We start from the raw sequence: 20,520 nt of genomic DNA, 5'->3' as shown, positions 1-20,520 counted from the left end.
GTACAAGCTGGGTTTAGAAAAGGCAGAGGAACTAGGGACCAAATTGCCAATATCCGCTGGATAATGGAAAAGGCCAGGGAGTTTTGAGAAAAACATCTATTTCTGTTTTATTGACTATTCTAAAGCCTTTGACTGTGTGGACCATAACAAATTGTGGCAAGTTCTTAGTGGTATGGGGATACCAAGTCATCTTGTCTGCCTCCTGAAGAATCTGTATAATGACCAAGTAGCAACAGTCAGAACGGACCACGGAACAACGGACTGGTTTAAGATTGGGAAAGGAGTATGGCAGGGCTGTATACTCTCACCCTATCTATTCAACTTGTACGCAGAACACATCATGCGACATGCTGGGCTTGAGGAATCCAAGGCTGGAGTTAAAATCTCTGGAAGAAACATTAACAATCTCAGATATGCAGATGATACCACTTTGATGGCTGAAAGCGAAGAGGAACTGAGGAGCCTTATGATGAAGGTGAAAGAAGAAAGTGCAAAAGCTGGCTTGCAGCTAAACCTCAAAAAAACCAAGATTATGGCAACCAGCTTGATTGATAACTGGCAAATAGAAGGAGAAGATGTAGAAGCAGTGAAAGACTTTGTATTTCTAGGTGCGAAGATTACTGCAGATGCTGACTGCAGTCAGGAAATCAGAAGACGCTTAATCCTTGGGAGAAGAGCAATGACAAATCTCGATAAAATAGTTAAGAGCAGAGACATCACACTGACAACAAAGGTCCGCATAGTTAAAGCAATGGTGTTCCCCATAGTAACATGTGGCTGCGAGAGCTGGACCATAAGGAAGGCTGAGAGAAGGAAGATCGATGCTTTTGAACTGTGGTGTTGGAGGAAAATTCTGAGAGTGCCTTGGACTGCAAGAAGATCAAACCAGTCCCTCCTCCAGGAAATAAAGCCAGACTGCTCACTTGAGGGAATGATATTAAAGGCAAAACTGAAATACTTTGGCCACATAATGAGAAGACAGGACACCCTGGAGAAGATGCTGATGCTAGGGAGAGTGGAGGGCAAAAGGAAGAGGGGCCGACCAAGGGCAAGATGGATGGATGATATTCTAGAGGTGACGGTCTCGTCCCTGGGGGAGCTGGGGGTGTTGACGACCGACAGGAAGCTCTGGCGTGGGCTGGTCCATGAAGTCACAAAGAGTCGGAAGCGACTAAACAAATAAACAACAACACTTGCTTGATCCCAAGGGATAACAAGTGCAAGGGTGAAAAATCCCACCCAAAATACATTCTTTAGAGATCCACAATAAAATCTTTAAAGCCAAACATCGGTTCTGGTGACTACGTGGATACATCCTTGGAGTTTTCTGAGCAACAATATGGAAATGGTTTGCCATTACGTTCTTCCAGGAGGATTTTTGCTTTTCCAATATAGTCTACAGTCCCGGGATTTCCTGGTGGTTTTACATCCAAATGTCAATATGGTCTAATACTGCTTGGCCTTTTCCATATCAGCCAAGATCAGCTAAATGCTGCCTCCTGACTATTTGCCTAATGGAAAATTCAATATGAAATTCCATGCGGCAGCCTCCTGCTCTTCCGCTAGGTTGGGTCCCACCATGACTAGTTCTCTACATTTTCCCACTAAGTACATCTTTAAGGCAGAAGGAGTCCTAAACAAGATTCATATACCTCTGAACTAAATAAGATTCAGTGCGTATTATTTTCTGCATTGAACTCTTTTACACTTGTGGTATATGTATACATTCATACAGTATATGTCAATAATGGAGGGCGTATGAATGCAAACAATGAGCAAAATAGCTTTTTTCATGAAAAGCCTATTATTTCTTTTACCATGTTGTAGAATTTTGGTCCTGTCTTTTCATCATCTCTACATACTCTCCATTTTCAAAGCCTGTCTTTTCCAAGTCTACAAGTCATTTATACCTGTATTCCTTCCTGCACTGCTTGTGAAATTCTGAGTTTCTTCTCTTCAGAAGTGAGCTACTTAGTGCCATTAGCAAGGAGAATTTCAGAAACTGGAAAGAACTTTCTAAATTATTTTGCTTTCTCCTGGTCTTCTGGGAACATACTGTATGTCAATTCCAGAAGACATTTCTCAGAACTGCAGATTAGAATAATACAAGCAAAACTATCTTGGAACAATAGACAGTACTTATTTAAATGAAATAAAGCCTTTCAAAAGTCTGACTTGATTTCCCATTTATGTGATTGCTGCATTTTTAAATGAGGATGAAGTTACTGAAATGGGAAAATCGAATCAGCTCAGGCAAGTTACTGGCCCTATCACTCCCTTGAATATACTGTATGGTATATCCCTGGGACAAAACCTTTGATTTGTATTGGCCAAACTGGACCTAACAGATAAGTACTGCCAGTGAACAGCAATATCACCATTAAGAAGTGAAAATCCTCTCTCTACAAGTTACCATATCCTCTTCTGTGGGATATACATGAAATTAAGACATCTTCTGTCTGAGTTATCTATATTTGATCCTTTGAATTGTTCCAGTGATTAATCCTTACTGGAAGATTCTTTTTTATCTCTTTTAACACACAACAAGACTCTCCAAGGGCTCAGATCCTCATCTCAATTCTTGAGGGTTTTTTTAAGCTAGAAAGAGTGAAGAGAACCATAGTGCATCCAACAAAGGATTTTCTTTCTCCCTCTGGATTGTTGAAAAGGCATTCTGCTGCTATCACTATGTAATATTCACTGGTTTATAACCTAAGGGCAGAGTGCCATATCTATCTATCTATCTATCTATCTATCAAATTTGTCACCGCCCATCTCCCCTGACTGGAGGGACTCTGGGCGGTTTACAATATAGAATATACAATAAAAATTTGAATAAATATGTGATAAAATTCTAATAAAATCCCATTAAAACTAAAACAATTTCTTAACTACCCCAGTTCATAAAATCCAGATGGCTATGATCTCTTCAATTATTATGTGGTAACTTACAGCAGTAAGTCAAGTAAGGTAAGGCTTAGATAATTCAGGACAGGTTTTGTTAAGCTAGCTTTTAGGAAGAACAACTGAAAGAATCTGATGGGGCAGAATGCAAAATACACAAATGGGAGAATGTTTAAGAGGATATTTAGGACATTAGGAAAAGAAAAGTAAGAAATAATTTATAAAAATACCCTTTAGAATCAGGACTAGAATCCAGAGGTTGATATAAAACATATGCAAAAGGAAAAAATGGGACTATGGTGATTATGAAAATAAAAATGAATTGCCACTAACAGATATTCCTATTCAACAAGGTAAATAAATTTGTTACAGCCAGCAAGCTGAAGTATGAGCTAATTGGATATGGGGTCAAGAAAACCATGACAAGATTTCCCATACTGTTGCTGAGAAGAACAGGCATGATGGTGAGGATTAAGAAGGAGTTAATTCTTTCTCCAGTGTTATTTTTCCAGTCTGAACTTCATACACCTCTAATCCAAACTAGCATTATTTGTCCTATGAAGAAATATATTTTTATTACATTTATGAGAATGCACTCATTTATAAGAATGCATTACATTTATGACAGAGATCATATATTATTGGCACTGGTATGCTTTCCCACCAAAATCAATGGCTGGCCCTTGTAACTGTCTTTCAGATTTAAAAAGAATTCAGGAAGACCTACTGGTGGACCTTTTATGTCACATTTATAGGATGTGACAACATATAGAAAATTATCTATCTTACAATGAGACTGAATGTTAGGCTACAGATTAGCCTTAATTAGATGAATCTAACACTGTTTTCTTCCTTGTTTTCTTTTTCTCATTGAAATCTCACTTTGTGTTTTCTGTTCATGACAGTTATGCTAAGTCCATATTTTACCCTGTGATGTAGTTTTTATGAGTGGTTTAGTTTCAATTTTAATGCATTTGCCATGGATGTTTCAGCTATATCGATATTAATTACATTTTTCCTTTGGTGTGAACTGCCAAGGTTTCGATTTGATTGCAGCAGTGGTACAAACTGAATAAACAAACAAATAAATAAATTATACCAACAATGGGGAGAGACTCCTCAGTGGGACTGCAGCCAGCAGAGGTACATGAACTTGCAACAGTTAGAGGCAAATGCCAATAAATGCAGTTTCTGAATTCCTGGCCAGCTCAGTGAATAAGGAAAGTAAGGAAACAAAGATTCAGAAATGACAATGATTTCTCAATCAGCCCACTGAAAGACCAGCTGACACAATGTCTCCATGACCAATATGAAATATGTCAAAGGATCTATATAGCTTGCTGTTTTTTTAATCATACATTCCTATATGCTAATAAGCACAATGCTTTACAGCCGCCGCTGTAAATTGTTACAAGAATTCTGCAGTATCAATTTAGTGGTAGATCACCTCTTCTGCATATAAAAGTCTCAGCTTGAGCCCCTGGCACTTCCAATTAAAAGGAGGAGGGATAACATAATGTGAGCAGCCCTGGGGCCAAATTTTATTTATTAGATTTATATCTCACCTTTCATGCAAAAGCTCAAGGCAGCATACATATTTTATTTATTTATTTATTGCTCACATTTATATGGCTGCCCATCTCACACAAGGCAACTCTGGCAGTGTACAACAATCAGATAAAAACAGTGAATAAATAAAGAACAATCATTATAAAAAGATAAAAATGATTATTAAAAAGAATATTAAATAAAAAATTAAAATATACCAACCCCGCAGAGACAGCAAGAATGTCAATCATAGTGGAGCCTCATAAGCATGTCTCCTGTTCCCAAACACCTCCAGGCCTGACAACATAACCAGGTCTTGAGGGACTTCCTAAACGACAGCACGGAAGAAGCAAGCCTAATTTCAGAGGGGAGAGAATGTTCCACAAGGAGGGAGCCACAGCAGAGAAGGCCCACCTCCTGGGACCCACTAAATGCAAGTCCCTGGCGGACTGAACCCGTAACATGCCTTCCCTGCTTGATCTAATAGGACAGGCTGATGTAATTGGGGACAAGTGGTTCCTCAGATATATACATAGCATAGCACTCCCTCCCATGTTTTCCCAACAACAACTCCCTTGTGAGGTATATTAAGCTGAGAATGGGTGAATGGCCCAAATTCACTCAATAAGCTTCTGTGGATGAGTAGACCAGAGCCTCAGTCTCCTAGCTAAACACTTTAATCACTACACCACACTGGCTCTCAAAATTATCAGAGAACTGCTGACAGTTAGAACTGACAGTAAAGAATTAGATGGGCAAGTAGTCTGCTTATGTAGAAGGTAGCCCTTTGATATCCCTAATTGTTAGTATTTCCATTTTATTATGCAACACTATGATTGAAGGAGACTTGTCCGAACATCTCAGATTTCATCAAGAATGTCCTTCTATCACAGCAAGCAGTCGAGAAGGAATGAAAAAACAAATTGAGGTTGCAACAGATGGTCAAGGAAACAGGTATATCAGAGAGCAGCTCATTCTGTGACCAAGTAAATATAGCTCATAAAAAAGGCTTTGCCGATAGCTAGCTAGAATTTTATCAGCCTTTTCAGTTACCTGACCATTGCTTAAATTTAGCTGCAGTATTATTTTACTTACAATACTTACAATACTGTCTGCTTGACTTTGCTCTCTCTAAGCAAAAAGTGGAACACAGTGACCACTTACCAAGCTGTGTTTATCCTTTATTGGGCCAAAATTACTCATCAATGTGCTTTTTGTATTGATTTTGAGGATATCACCAGTGGATGTGCCAACATAGAAGTAGCTATCATCATCTGTCATCTGGGGAAGGGTGAGGAAAGAGATTAGAAACCATGCTTCACACTGTTCACTGGGGTGAGCTAATAGTTTTGATCTTCCATATCATAAATTCACTGCCAGATTTATACTTGAGTTACAGGGATAAAGGCTGGATGCCATCTCATATAAAAGGACCTAGAAATCTATATGTTTAACTATTTGATATTATCCAGTGTGTTTATTGTCACTGCCTTATAGCTTGCCTACTAATTTACCATATCCCTTCTCCTCCACAAGTTTCTTTTATTGATGATTCTTGCAAATTCATTAAGTACCATTTAACAAAAAGTAGTCATTCATTTAAAATAAAGATGTTCTGAATATCACTGTGGGATGCAATAGATGGTACCTGGCACAGGCACAAAAAGGAATGGCCAAAATCTCAGAAGACTGTTGAAGCTACAGTCTTGGGCGTTCTTACTTGAAATTTCAAATCCCAAGATTTCAGGCAGGAAAGCCAAACCCGCATAAAATTTGATGACTTCACAAGATTATGGCCTGCAATGTTTTTCTAAATAAAATTGTATGAATTTCAGGGTCTCATAGACACTGGCACCATGGGCCCCACAAACATCTCCCTGCCAACTTACTTATATGATGGTTCTCAACAGTATTAGATGGCAATGTAGGGATCCACATAAAAAAGCTGGGAACTATTGGTTTAAAATAAGCTCAGCAATACAAGCAATTGCGACACTGAATAAAACACAGTAATAGTGGTGCAGATTGAAGCAGTCTGAGCTTTTAAAAGGTCTAGAGGCACGCAAAGAGAATTTTCTGAAGTAGGGCATCATTGTTTAAAAGACTTGCACACACCCCTTCCATTAACTTCAGAAAACAGCAAAACTCAGAGATAGCTATGATTATTATCTTAATATATAGGCAGAACAAAGAGGGAAAGGTACAGATGGCTTAGATTGACCATTTTATTGACAAGGCTGGGGATCTGTCCAGCAAACAAAAGGAGCTCAGGCACTTTATGATCACTGAAACAAGTCAGAATCAGGACCAGGGGTTGAGCAAAATGAGAACCTTTTACAACAGTGAGGCAGAAATGAAGACTTTGTGCCTGGCCTTGCTTCCCACTTCACTACAGATAGGATTCTGATTTGGAACAGACTTCACAGCATGATTCCTCCTCCTGATGAGGATTCAGCAATGCACAGTTTCATGTGGCTGGCCATATGCTGTATCATCTAGTTTGGGCATTAGCTAGATCATTTGTTTCTCTGCTTCTGGGAAGATTGTTGAGAATAGGGATGTAGTTAAATGTGCTTCAAGTCCTTTGACTCTGCAGATTCCCCAGAATGTCTTCCAGAATAATCATTTCAAAATGTCTTTCACGGTCTGTTCCTATCTTTGGTTCAGTTAGTGATGGGACCTCCCTCTAAATGTTTGGGTTGTATCTAAGAGGGAGGTGATAGATTATGGCTTTGGACATATTGTACCTCATCCTACTGAATCAGATATTTGAAAACTTGAACGCACCTTTCCCAATAAACTGTTCTTTTTTGCTTACCTGATTCAACTTCTATACATACTGTAAACCACAGATCAGCAAATATCTTACCATGGCACAAGCAACTATTCTTTTCAGCTGCCCTGTTTGACACTCAGTTGGTCGGATTTTTCTGTTGGGTAAATCCAGTTCCCATACTCGAATGGTTCCACTGAAGCCAAAGCATGTATTTCATTATTAATTCCAAGTAGATTTATGTCACACAAAACACATTGGCACAGTACTCAAAGGTGCATTAACTGTTTGTCTTCTAGCCTACCAAAGCCAGTTATGCTAACTTTGGAAAAGTAGCTGACAACTTGCTATATGTCAAGAGACTGTGTTGGGAACCTAAACACTTTCTTATTCTATTTCTTGTTATCTGGGAGTGGGTTTCACTATGTGATTAATCAAAGCATTTTGGAAAAGAGTGAAATATCTCCTGACAGGTAGTCCTCATTTAGTGATCATAACTGGTACTGGCAACTGTCGTTAAGTGAAGTGGTTGCTAAGTGAAACCACAACTGTACTTATTATCTTACTTCAGCTTTCCTTTACTTTATAGACTTGCGAAGGTCGTAAATATGAGGGTTGGTCGCAAAATTAATTTTTCATCACTCTCATAACTGGTCGCTGTACAAGGCAGTCACTAAATGAGGACTGCCTGTATTGAGCACTAGCAAGCTACAATATTTTTGATGGAAGCTTCCTTCAATTAGTTGTATGTAAGTAGGTAATCATTTAGATACAGCAATCTCCAAGGAAAACAAAGGTAATTTCTTACTCTCTAATAAGGCTGATGATTGTATACTAAGAGTGGTAGAAGAAAACAGCAATTCAAAACTTCTTCCAATATTAAGATGCCGGGGGCAGAGAAAGTTTACAATGGTTTTTGTTTTGCAGACTTTTCAGGATAAACATTCTAGAACTCTAAAGGTAAACTCTTCTCAATAATCACATAATTTGTCAATTTAGCTTTTTCTATATATTCTGATGGGAAAAACAGATCTGGAAAGGCCTGCCAAGTAGTGCCGTAAATCCAAAGCAAAGGCAGAAAGGTATTTTGACGTATGTGACAGTATAAACATAGCACCCATTGCAATTTCACAGCAGCTGTGCAGAACAGCCTCATGATCTTAGCAAAAGGGACGGCCGCTTTAAGGAATTGCAGGTAGGTGCTACGGTCCTGCCCCTACACCCTCTGAAGCACTTTCCCTTCAGAGCTGCATGCTCATAGCAGTACAGTCAGGTGTACTGCTGGGCATTCAAAAGCCAATTTACTGTCTAGCAGCGCGGAAGAAAAAAGCACGGATGTCTTTGTTTCAATACGTTTGCTATTAAGTAATTCTGGGACAAGGCAGTCAACACTAACAATATGTTTCCTTAAAGAACTAAATGGAATGGCCTTTCCTCAAAAACAAAGCCATACTTTCCCGCACTGATGAACATCTCATCCTTGCAGTTGGAATATATCAGTGTGGTGGGGTTCCCGGCGCTACGAGCAGAAGCAGGACTACCACAGATCGCTTCTTTCTTTTGGACACTCCATACCACAACGCTGTCAGAAGAGCAAAAGATTGATCTGACTTCAGTGGATAGTTATTTTGAATTTGACATGATGGTGCTTCAGGGAGAATTTCTCCCAAATAAATGTGAACCTGACTGTAGCTGTACTTAGCCATTTTGCAAACAAACATTAGGGAGGTGTAGGGATGCTCTGTGGGGTTTTGTTCCAACCCATTTTCCAGCCCTGCTTTTATGGACAATAGTTTTCCCGTTCAAATAAATTGTCTCACCTCCTAGATGAGAGGCAAGATAATTGACTGAATGGAAGGAAAGAAGGGAATAGAAATGACTGTGGTTCTTTGATAACGTGCTTAGTTAATAGGGTGAAAGGTGAATATCTCACAATAGTTAATCTGCAGAGATAAAACAGTGTTTGTGGTGGGTTTCAAGAACCAATTAGTGGCTTATCATATCACATGAATTTTGGACAATATAAATTCCCAATTTATGTGAAATGGTCAAAGAAATCTTCCCCAAGAAACAGGGATGGTCAAGCAGAACACCTGGGACATGGATTTCTTTTGAACACCATCTGTCTCATCGCTCCTTGTTTAACTTTTCAAATAGTTGAGGCGGGGGAAAAAATAGTCTTCTCCCATCCAATATAGATTGGTTCCCAATGCGATTAAGTCCTTTGTAGAAAAAGAACCAATCACAATTTCACATTGCTTCCACCTGCCACGGCAAAGGCAGCTGGGGTATCTGTCCCCAGGAAGCAGAATTGGGGACTACAAACCAGTGCCAAAGACTGCAAGCAAAGGGTTATATGATCATCAGCGGAGTGCCCCATGAGAATGTCTATGCTTAATGGCATTGCGTTTTGTGAGAACACTTCCAATATTTGGTTGAACTGATTGGCTGAACTGATAGGCAGATAGTTGATTTACAGTAACTGACATTTGTACACTGAAATACAATGCAGCATTTTTCCCAAGTTAAATCTTGTTCTTACAAAATTGTTGGATGGGAATAAATCTCATCTGCCCTGCTCCCTGGCATGTCATGCAGTAACACAATCTTTTTTTCATAAAATTTATAACCCAGTTCAAAGATTAAACATGCCAGCCAAAAAATGGAGAATATTGACAACTTATCCAGGTTTTTGAGTAAGTACACTGCTAAAACAAAAGAATGTACTTCCCATTATAAAATTGAAGCCAATACAGGACATATATTTTCATTATCTTACTTTACTATATTCAAACCAACAGAATGCAATATGCTATCTTATTTGCTTTTTCTTTCAAATGACATGCATCTTATATACAGAGACACTGTTCTTGGTAATAAGTATGGCATTCAAAATAAATGCATCTACTAAGTCCACACAACTCATGACCCACCAAGCCAAACACAGTTCTAACAATCTTGTGGATTGCCAGGCATTTGACCACTCATTTTCTCAGTCCAGGTAGGTGTAATTATGGATCATCTAGTTTGGCACAAATTATAACTGGTACACAGCATTCAGCTAGGTAAGCCTTGCTTGGACAATTATATTTGTGTGTAGTCCTTATGAATGCTATTCTCATATCCTCTTTCTCCCACTAGCTTTGATATAACTCACAAATTTAATGGGGAAGGGAGACTAGGCAAAATGAAGTAAGAGATATGCAGAGAACAATATTATGCTTCTCAAAAGCTGAAGAGACCAAATTGCAGGGGAAAAAAATCATCAAAAGATGTATCTGTTCAGAGCAGTGTAGACTTTTCAGTCACACTGTTCCTAAACCATGCACCCACACTTCAAACTTGCTGCATCGTTCTTTAGAGTTACTTGGAAGAATACTTTAAAAAGCATGGCCTGTTGGTCATTAAGCAAGACATTATGTGACCATGACTTGCAATTTCACTTCCATGTTCTCCATTAATTCTGCTTGTTGGAAGCTGGTTGCAAAGCTTTCAAATGGCGATCATGAGACTGCAGGATACTGTGATGGTTGTAAATGCAAGAATTGGTCACAAAGCTGTTTTTTTTAATTGTTGTAACTTCAAACAGTCACTAAACAAGGAAGTTGGTAAGCGAGGACTAACTGTAACCCCTATTTGCATGTTCCTTTAGGGGATGCATAGGGAGAGAGAGAAAACAAATGTCGCTGTAAACGATTCTGACAATGGAAACATCAGCTTGGAAAAGCTTTGTCTGCAGTATGCAATAAGAAACACTAGAAATAGGTCTTATGCCATTTCTCCCAATATCCATATATTGGGGGTGCATAAAACATTTTGTTTTGAAATATTTTGAGCATGAGGTCCCACCCTGAGTGCAAAATTGCCGTTCCAAGTGCAAAATAGGCTATAATGGCCTTTTTTGGATTTTTTTCCTGAACATTTTGGAATTTGAGCATGAAACAAAATGTTTTACATAGCCCTGCTACACTGATCTTGAGAAAAAGACATGGCTTGGGAAAGATGTTAGTGTTATCCCCAACAAAATTTGAGGGGTGAATCTCCACAGCAATGGAGAGAACCAGAGGGAGAGGGAGAAATATAAGTAGGTCTCTTCTTTGATTCAAGACAGGGCAGTGTCCTTCTCTGCGTCTGACTCCTGACTTTCAGAAAGAACAGGAAAAGAGAAGGAAACATACTTTTAAAGGAGTCTTACCTCCCATCATCTTGGCCTCCCAGTGAAACTAGGTAAAGGTCATTTGGAGAAAATGCCAGATTTTCAATTTTACCCTTGTGAAGTGACAGCCGAGACAACATCTCCCTTTTCTTGTAGTCCCATAAAATGATATCAGCCTGGGGTAAAAATATAAAGATCAGTCTAACAGCATCACTTGGAAAAAAACCCAGGTTTGTTACAGAAAAGCTATTTGGATCAAAAATTCCAGTTTTAAAGGCCATAAACCTGTTTTTCTTCCCATATATCATTAAGAGCAGCCTTTGGAACAGCTGCAGCTTTATTGAGACAGAAAAGCTCAAATGGAAGTATAACTTAGCCAAGCATATCCCATTTCTGAGACAAATAGCAGCCTCAAAAATAATGTATTAGCACAAGGCAGTAGAAGGGCCTGATGTGATCCACCCACACCATTAAATACTGTAGAGCTACTATTCTTCTATCCAAATGGGGACACATACAAAAAATGACAAAGCATTATTGGCTTCTAAATCAAAACCTCTTAAATGATTTGCTCAAAGTCATACCAACACTATGCAATGAAGCAATTCAGAAATTAGTATTGAACTGAACTGCCTTTCTATCTAACAGATCCATAAAATACTTTGTTGAAAGGCAGTCATTTCCCCTTTTCTAAACTGGAGGTGGGAGAGGAGGGGGGCAAATTCAACTCCCCCGGGAAGGGTGTTCCAGAGTTTGGTTAGCTATACTGAAAAAGGCCCATTCGTGCAGGTTGCAGAAAATGCAGCCATCTTTTAAGAAAATCTCTGAAGTTATTGCTGAATAGGTTCATAACAAGAGCAGCTGTTCCTCAGTCAGATGCTAAGCTGGTTCAAGCTTTCAGAGATAAAAGCAATACTTTGAACTGTGTCCAGAAAGTAACTGGTGAAAACTGCAGATATTTCAACATGGATATAACATGACCCTGGTGCTGTGTACTGACTGGCTGCCAAATTTTGCACCAGTTGGACCTTTTGGACACTGTTCAAGAACAGCCTTCTATGGAGTACATTACAATAATCTAATAGTAATTATCTACCCAAGGCATGGATTACTTGTAGCTGAATCTGACCAACCCAAGAACAATCACAATTGTCACATTAACTGTAGCATGTAAAACTGCTTCTTCCCTTTGCTATCACTGACAATCCAGAAATAGCTGAAAACAAACTAATTTCAGGCCTGGTTTGTCCATAGGAATGTAATCCCATTCAAAATATGCTCAATTCCCTTGATGTTTTAAATCAGCCAGTACCTCTCTATTTGGTCTAATGGTTCAGGCTGCAGGCTAGAAACCAGGAGATGGTGAGTTCTAGTCCTGCCTTAGGCATGAAAGCCAGCTGGGTGACCTTGGGCCAGTCACTCCCTCTCAGCCCAGCTCACCTCACAGGGTTGATGTTGTGGGGGAAATAGGATGAGGAAGCAATGTTAGGTATGTTCGCCGCCTTGAGTTATTTATAAAAATAATAAAGGCAGGATAGAAAATAAATAGATAAATAAACTGTTATGCTTTCTCTCCACACTATTTGAAATTAATTCTTGAATTTATATTTAGACAATTAAAATGTCTTATCTGAAATCCAACACTGGACTGATCCTATCAGCCTAGATATAGTTAGTGCAGCAGGATTCCTCAGAAATATTATTCTACAGGTGGTCCTTGCTTAATGACCACTTGTTCAGCGATAGTTGAAACTTACAATGGTGCTAAATGAGTGGTAGTTATGACCGGTCCTTGTACTTATGTAGGTTGCATGTCGGTTGCAATGTCCCTGCAGATTGCCATGTGCAACCTTCTTTGCCAGCTTCCTACAAGCAAAGTCAATGGGGAAGCCAGCAGGAGGTCACAAATGGCAACCATGTGATGTCCTCACTTAACGACCTGCAATGGTTTGCTTAATAACAGCAACCGGAAGGGTTGGAATTTCCATTGCTGTGTGACACGGTCATGTGATCATGCTTTACCACCACATCGCTTAGCCATAGAATATAAATACACTCTTTATATATCTATGAAGTCTAAACAGTTAATCAGGGTTGAAAGATCAGGTTTCAGGACCATATTCTTCCCTGTTTATACAGTAGCATCCCCTAAGAATCAAATACATTGTTAAAGGGGGGCTTTTATTTATTTGATTGATTGATTTCTATAGCCTCCCTTCTCAGCAAGTGGCTCAGAGCAGCTTACAACAATAAAGCCTATAAAGCAATTAAAACAATTGCAATTAAAACAATTAAATTATAGAATAAATACACATGGCCACCAAGTAAGCAGTGCATAGATGTTAATATAACCAAGAAACAGGACCCTTCACACGTTTATCCACCTTAAAGCCCATGAATGTGATCTGACCAGAAGCTACATAAGATCCACTTGGAGAAACCTTAACACAGGAGACATTGTTGGTGTGACCATGTAAAAAATCTTGGCCAGGAGTGTTTATGCTTTGGATAATGACTGTACAACCCAGTGGGTAGATAAGGTGCTCTCGATCTGGATGGCAGATGAGGCCAAAGGGAACATGTCCTGAAAACAAAAGAGACAAAGATAATTATGTTACTAGAGGAAGTACAGACACATTACATGCTATAGTTGAGCATTAATGATGGAAAATTCTTACATAAGAAAGTGGTTTCCCACTCACAATACAGTAGCAGCAAGAGATTTGGTCATCAACATACTTTACTGCTCTCCATTGTTTGATCAGCCCTCTTCAACTACTTGAGAATGCTTCCTGTCTTCTGATACTTTCATTCTAACCCATTCTGCTATCTTCCATACAAACTTTAAGGAATAGACAATGCTGAGTTTGTATTTTTAAGGCAGAACTTTGTGTTCAGATCTTAATTGAAAGAGGCACTCAGATCTGGCTTGTTTTGAACTACAGCCAATGTAAACTTTACAGTCCTGCTCTCTACAGCCCCGATGTCAAACTGGAACTCTGATTTCTCAACCCCTCCCTCTGTAGCTGAATACACAATTTAATGCACAGATATTTATGTTAGATTACGTCCATGAAGTTCTTCTCTGGTACAGCCTGAAAAACAGTTTGGACAGTTGCAGCCCACCAGTGGAATATATGAATACCGAAGAGGGAACCCCTGAGCATGGGCAGAGTTCTTTTGCTTTACGCCTAGCAATTACAATCACTTTCCGAGATCAAGGCGCGGTTTCTAACGGCCAGGATGGGACGGGGCTCTTCCCAAAGCAAGGAAGCACCGAGCCTTCCCTGTTGCCGTTCCGGTCTCTCCCTCTCTGTCCCCGGTACCGTTGAAGCCGATGATCGCCTGAAGCTGCAGGCCGCCCAAGTCATCCGCTGACTCCGCTTTTCCGTTCGGGACGGTCGCCATGCCGCCGCCGGTCCTTAGCACCGGGCTCAGTGGTTGTGTACGCCGGTCGCTACGGAAACCGCGCAGGCGCACCGGCCGCACGAGGAGTCGTGGCTTTCTCCTCGGCGCTGCTCTGGAGGGCGGGGGGAAGGGGCGGGCCGTGTCTCGTTTCTCGGCTACGGAAGGAGAGGTGAATGAGTGGGCTTGGATGGAGCTTCAGAGCGGCGGTCTTGTGTATTTCCAGCGTGTTTGTAAACGGAGTGGATTTTTACGAGTTGCATTATTTTCTTTCTAAAGACCGCCAAACCCAACCACAGAACCTTCGGCTGTGTTTTGCAGGGTACCCAGAAGCACCAACTAGCCCCCAACCCCATTTTAGACTACCATCCTATGAGAACCCAGGCTGTGGGCTGTTTCTAGGTTGTGTGTTGTGCAAACGCGATTTAGCTGTGTGATCTTCGTCCTGAATTAGGTTCTCACATCCCACTAAGCCATAGCTTGCTTACTTGTGTTTCATTGGGTAAAACAGAATTAATTGGGATTATATTAACATGCTAAACCAGAATCAAACAAATTACTAGGGGTTAAGGCAGACTTCGGACCATCTGTGGTGCTAGACCAGTTTGCTTACTTACGGTTTATTGAATAAATTATTTGTTATTTTATTGGAACAACTCCCGGTGGCTTACATTTCAATAGTTGTTAGATGCCATTGAGTTGTTTACGACTCATGGCAACCCTATGAATAACAGAACGAAATGCTGTTTGGTCTTGCACCACATGCCTGACTGTTCCAATGTTTGCGTCCTTTGTTGCGGTAATTGTATCAATTCATCGCACTGAAGGTCTTCCTCTTTTCCGCTGGCCCTCGACTTTACCAAACATGATGTCCTTTTCAAGTGATCGGTCTTTCTTGACAATGTGCCCAAAGTATGAGAGTCTAAGCCTAGTTATCTTCGCCTCTAGGGAACATTCAATAGTAGGAAACAATAAAATGAAAGAAAAAGGATATGTATGTCTGGAAAATACAACTCAACACATCAAAAGAAAACTAAGAGGCTCTTCAGCCACCCTAACCCCAGGCCTGGGAGCTAAGCCAGGTTTTCAAATACTTGCAGAACAGCTGCCAGGTGGGAGCTCCAGATCTCCAGGGTGATGCTGTTCCAGAAGTCAGGTGCTGTGATGGAGAACTTGTGCTTCCTGGGTCCTGACAGATTACATTAACTGAAGCATGCCCACTTGGCCTAATCATACTGGGTGGGCAGAATCTCTTGGAGATAGGCAGTCCTCAAATAATCAGGACCAAAGGTCTCTGTAGTTGAGCTGCATCTAGAAGCCAGCTGGCAATCAGTGCAGCTCACAAAGCGGCAGGGGCACATGGCCATAGCATGGCACACCCATTGCAGCCTGCACCAATGCATTCTGGACCATCTGTAGCTTCTCAATGGCCTTCAAGGGCAGCCCCAGTTACAACTGATTTTGCACAACATGCAAAGACATAAACATGGTTTACAAAGCACAGCTAAACCAGAACCAAATACACTACATTATATCTTAGAACAATGCTTTAACCCAAACCTAGATGTTTTTGTCTTGAGATAGGGATGGTGAATCTCTGGCTTGCTAGAAGCTACTCCCCTCTTTTTCTCAATGGAGACAGCGGCTTGACCATATGCCTTCCAGAAGTGCTGGGTCTACAGCTCCCAGAATTTCCAGCCAGTATGACCAAAAACACTGGGTTAAGGAAAATTAATCTAATTTTTAAAAATTTATTATATTCAATTTGGAGGCCACCTGACTCCAAGTGACTCTGGGTGGCTCACAAAAATAGAGTGCATAAAAGCAACAAAATATTAAAAAATGAACCAAAAGAATTACAAAAGTAACTACACAACCATTAGTAGATGGCAATCCAAACAACAAAGCAAGCAAAAAACATCACAAACGGGAATCAAATCCACCCTACTGCAAGGTTTTTAAGGGCTTCTGGAATATCATCAGGGTGGGAGATGTCTCATTCTTTCTGGAATTAGCTATCCTGTGGGAGTTACCTAACACCGTTTTTTCTGCATTAAGCAGCCGAAGTTCTAAAAGTTGAACCTTGAATCAGAGCCTGGACTGTCCTATCCACCTTTATCCAGCAGTAGTGATAACACGACTACCTTCATTGCTTCCTTTCTGTCAGAATCTTCCTCTTTTCCACTGGTCAAACTGGTTATGATCTTAGAATGCTTTGATAAACTACTGGAATGGCCTCCCTATTGCAACACTGAGCACAGAGCTACATGTAGTTTAATACTCAACCTAACAGAACATATTATTCATTTCTATGGTATAAACATAAACCTATGAATTAGACCCCCACAGCAGCAACTGGACTGAGCCATTCAGATCCTTCTTCCTGAGAGAGGCAGCCAGTGAGGGAATTAAAACAATAGGAATTCATTAGCAATTCTTGCTAATTCATCCCTGACCTTGGCTGTTTGTCTCCAAAGGGAGTTTCTGTTCTGTTGCTTGCTTTTAATATCTTCAGAGATGTTTAGCATTTTATTTCAAAAGCTAACCAGTGCCCTTCTAGCTGGCTAGCTGTATAACCCTTTTAAATGATTTCACCATTTGCCTCAGGCTCAGGAGGTCACCTGAAGATCCTCTTGGAGCAGGGGTTCCCCAGGTCAATGTCATGCGCTCCTACCTAATGCACCTTAGGACTCTGGGGCCTGTCGGAGCTTCTGAGGCTTGCCATATCAATCAAGCTGTAGATAGATCACCTTGGTCAAGCTGGTGCTTTCTCCTTATTTTTAGCAGTCTTTTCAAAGAGGAAGGTCAGGATGAAATGTTTGTAGAGGCTGCAGACAGTTTCATCTAAGGGTCACTAATGGGAGCTTAGAAGGTGGCAAAGCACTTTACTGGGCTCTTAACTGGACTTAATGGTCAAGAGCATATACTTAGCACTTTTCACATGACTATAAGCAATCGGGTGGAAAGAATGATCTGCCTTGAATCATCTCCCCTCTCTCACTTACTCTCTTTTTCTTTCTCTCCTGCGTCCATTCAGCTCCCCTCCCTTCCTCCTAGCAACAATGGGAAAGAGAATCGAAGCATCCTTTTGATTTGGCTGTCCTACTTTTGGGTAAGCTGCCACTTCTTGCATTTCCTAAGGCAGGACAGGCATCCAATTGAGCTATCTTTGGCAGATGTTGGCATGTGCCTGTGCCCTACTTTATGAAGCATTTAGACCTGTTCAAATGAAGGGAACATTTTTGCCTCAGGAGTCTCTGTGTGCTTTGAGGAAACTAAATGTCTCATCTCCTCCATGACCATGCCTCGGAACTGTTGTTAATGAGTTGATGTCTTGATCAACTGATGGATCATCCAAAGTGACATCGGAGGCTAACTGGGCAGGGCTCCATTTCCTCTGTTTTGTTCCTTTGCTTGCCAGATGAATAGAAGAACCCTCACTTGCTTTGTCAGAGCAAATGGTCTTGAAATGCAGCGGACCTTAGGAGAGTATAATATTGTTCTTTTCATCTGTGATTTGTCTGTTAGCATAGATGCCAAAGGAAGAAAGTCATAAAAGAACAGCAGTGAGTGGCAGCTGACAGCAACAGGCAGTGATATTTGCTGACAAAATGCAAATTAGAGGGACATTTGGTACCTGCTTTATATTTGCCATAGGATTCTGGGTACCTTCTGTCCCCTGTGAGAATTATGACCTATTTGGGGGGAAGCAAGTAGAGATTTTACCTCGATGCATTATTGTTATTTTACATATATGATAAAGAAAGACAAAGAGGATTTTTAAAGCTATTTTACATATATATATGATAAAGAAAGACAAAGAGGATTTTTAAAGCAGGCTTTGCTTTTGGACACAGTATGACAGCCACGTTATAAGGGGAATTCTCAAACTCCAAAGGCTATCCTATGATTGCTTACATTGCATGCTTGTTAAAACATGTGTGTGTGTGTGTGTGTATAATCTGTTCAGTTGTGCTCGATTCTTGGAGACTGCCTTGACAAGTCCCTGCAGTTTTCTTGGCAAGGCTTTGCAGAAGTGGTTTGCCATTGCCTTCTTCCTAGGGCTGAGAGAGTGTGACTGGCCTAAAGTCACACAGCTGGCTTTGTGCCTCAGGTGGGACTAGAACTCACGGTCTCTCAATTTCTTGCCTGATGCCTTAACCACTACACCAAACTGGCTCTCATGTATATGTACACACACACACACACACACACACACATTCACATAAAAGGCAAGGCTTCACACCTCTCTAAAGAGCTAATTCTAGCTTGGGAGGAGCAGGACTCAAATGTCATTGTTGGATTTTTGCAGAAGCCTATACAATCAGAGGAGGTCTATTGCCGATCCCCAAGCCTTTACTTTGGTAGGGGTAAACCAAGCCATGAGCAGGTTTTTTTAAAAAGGAGTATTTGAATGAAGCCTAAAAGAAAAGAATGACAGCCAGTTTGGTGTAGTGGTTAAGGCACCAGGCTAGAAACTGGGAGACCATGAGTTCTAGTTCCACCTTGGGCATGAAGTCTGCTGGGTGACCTTGGGACATTCCCTCTCTCTCAGCCCTAGGAAGCAGGCAATGGCAAACCACTTCTGAAAAATCTTGCCAAGAAAACTGCAGGGACTAGTCCAGGCAGTTGCCAGGAGTAAACAGTGATGAAGGAAGAAGGACAAGGAGAAAAAGGAGGAGGCGGCTAAGGGTAGAGGGTCGCCTTCACGATAAGGCATTGGAGCTGACATTGTTTAGGTTTCTTTCCTGTTCAGGAGTTGGCCCAACCTGTCTGAGCTCAGTGCACACCAAGTTAAATCAAGAAGTTGCTGCTACCAACCAGGTATTTTAATTTAGGAAATGTTTTCTGAACATTCCAAAACACAACCCTACTTCTTTCAAGATCACTCATCAGCCCGACTACAGAAGGAGCCAATACCGTGCATTTGGAAACTGATAGTATATTAGTTCCAGGCATTCATTGTCAGGACATAATTCCTCTATCACTGAGTTAAGGGGCTACCCACCCATCCTTGTGTCAGCACAAAACAGCAGAGCCCATTAGATTTGTTATCCTCATTACCAACCCCTATCCTTCTTCTAGTGCCTCTGTTCTAAGTCACTGAATATCCTTACCCTTACCCTTATTGTTACAGGCATGCTAATTGATTGCCTCCTCTGGTTTTGCTTCCAGTTCCCTTTAGCACGTTAACAGGAAGAAGGGGAAACATCCACCTTCGAGGGCACTGCCACAGGAATGGAATAGGTCTCACTTCAGGACCCTGCCCTGACTGGAGGCAGTAAGGGAGATGCTGCCAAAGATGAAGAGGAGGTTAGAGGTGGGTGTGGACTTGGGTTGCTGCTCTCCATGTGCTGATCAGATGTTGGCAGTCAGCAGCAGTGCAGCAGTGATGGAGGAAAAACATTGCACCTTCAAGTCAGCTTAGACTCCTGACAACTGCCCCCTGCACTTTTCTTGGCAGCCTTTTTCAGAAGTGGCTTGCCAGCTCCTCCTTCCTGGGGTTTAGAGAAGCGACTAGCCCAAACTCACCCAGCTGGCTTTGTGGCTAATGCAGGAATAGAACGTCATCTCCTAGTTTCTAGCCCGATGCCTTAACCATGACACCAAAGCGGCTCTCAGCAGTGAAAAGATGCGTTTGCATGTGTGTTAAAAAATTATCCGTTCCAGGTGTCAAATATGATAGGGATGCCACTGGCTCTGCCTGTGTTTCTAGGTTGGTTTGTGTTCCCCT

At 41.0% G+C, this 20,520-nt stretch overlaps 1 protein-coding gene across 1 annotated transcript in view; it reads right to left on the bottom strand.

The window, feature by feature from the left end:
* CFAP52 (cilia and flagella associated protein 52) overlaps positions 1–14,834 on the bottom strand; it is a 35,781-nt gene extending 20,947 nt beyond the window's left edge. Inside the window, exons 1-6 of the mRNA XM_063292597.1 lie at positions 14,708–14,834; positions 13,766–13,965; positions 11,421–11,557; positions 8,679–8,807; positions 7,322–7,421; positions 5,617–5,733 (exon numbers count right to left, since the gene is read on the bottom strand). Of these exons, the coding sequence (XP_063148667.1) occupies positions 5,617–5,733; positions 7,322–7,421; positions 8,679–8,807; positions 11,421–11,557; positions 13,766–13,965; positions 14,708–14,789 (765 nt within the window). The 5' untranslated portion in view covers positions 14,790–14,834. The remainder of the gene's footprint in view (positions 1–5,616; positions 5,734–7,321; positions 7,422–8,678; positions 8,808–11,420; positions 11,558–13,765; positions 13,966–14,707) is intronic.
* Positions 14,835–20,520: the final 5,686 nt, after the last annotated feature.

This window comes from Candoia aspera, chromosome 2, assembly GCF_035149785.1.
Source record: "Candoia aspera isolate rCanAsp1 chromosome 2, rCanAsp1.hap2, whole genome shotgun sequence".
NCBI classification, from domain to species: Eukaryota; Metazoa; Chordata; class Lepidosauria; order Squamata; family Boidae; genus Candoia; species Candoia aspera.
This window is presented reverse-complemented; position numbering and strand designations above follow the sequence as displayed.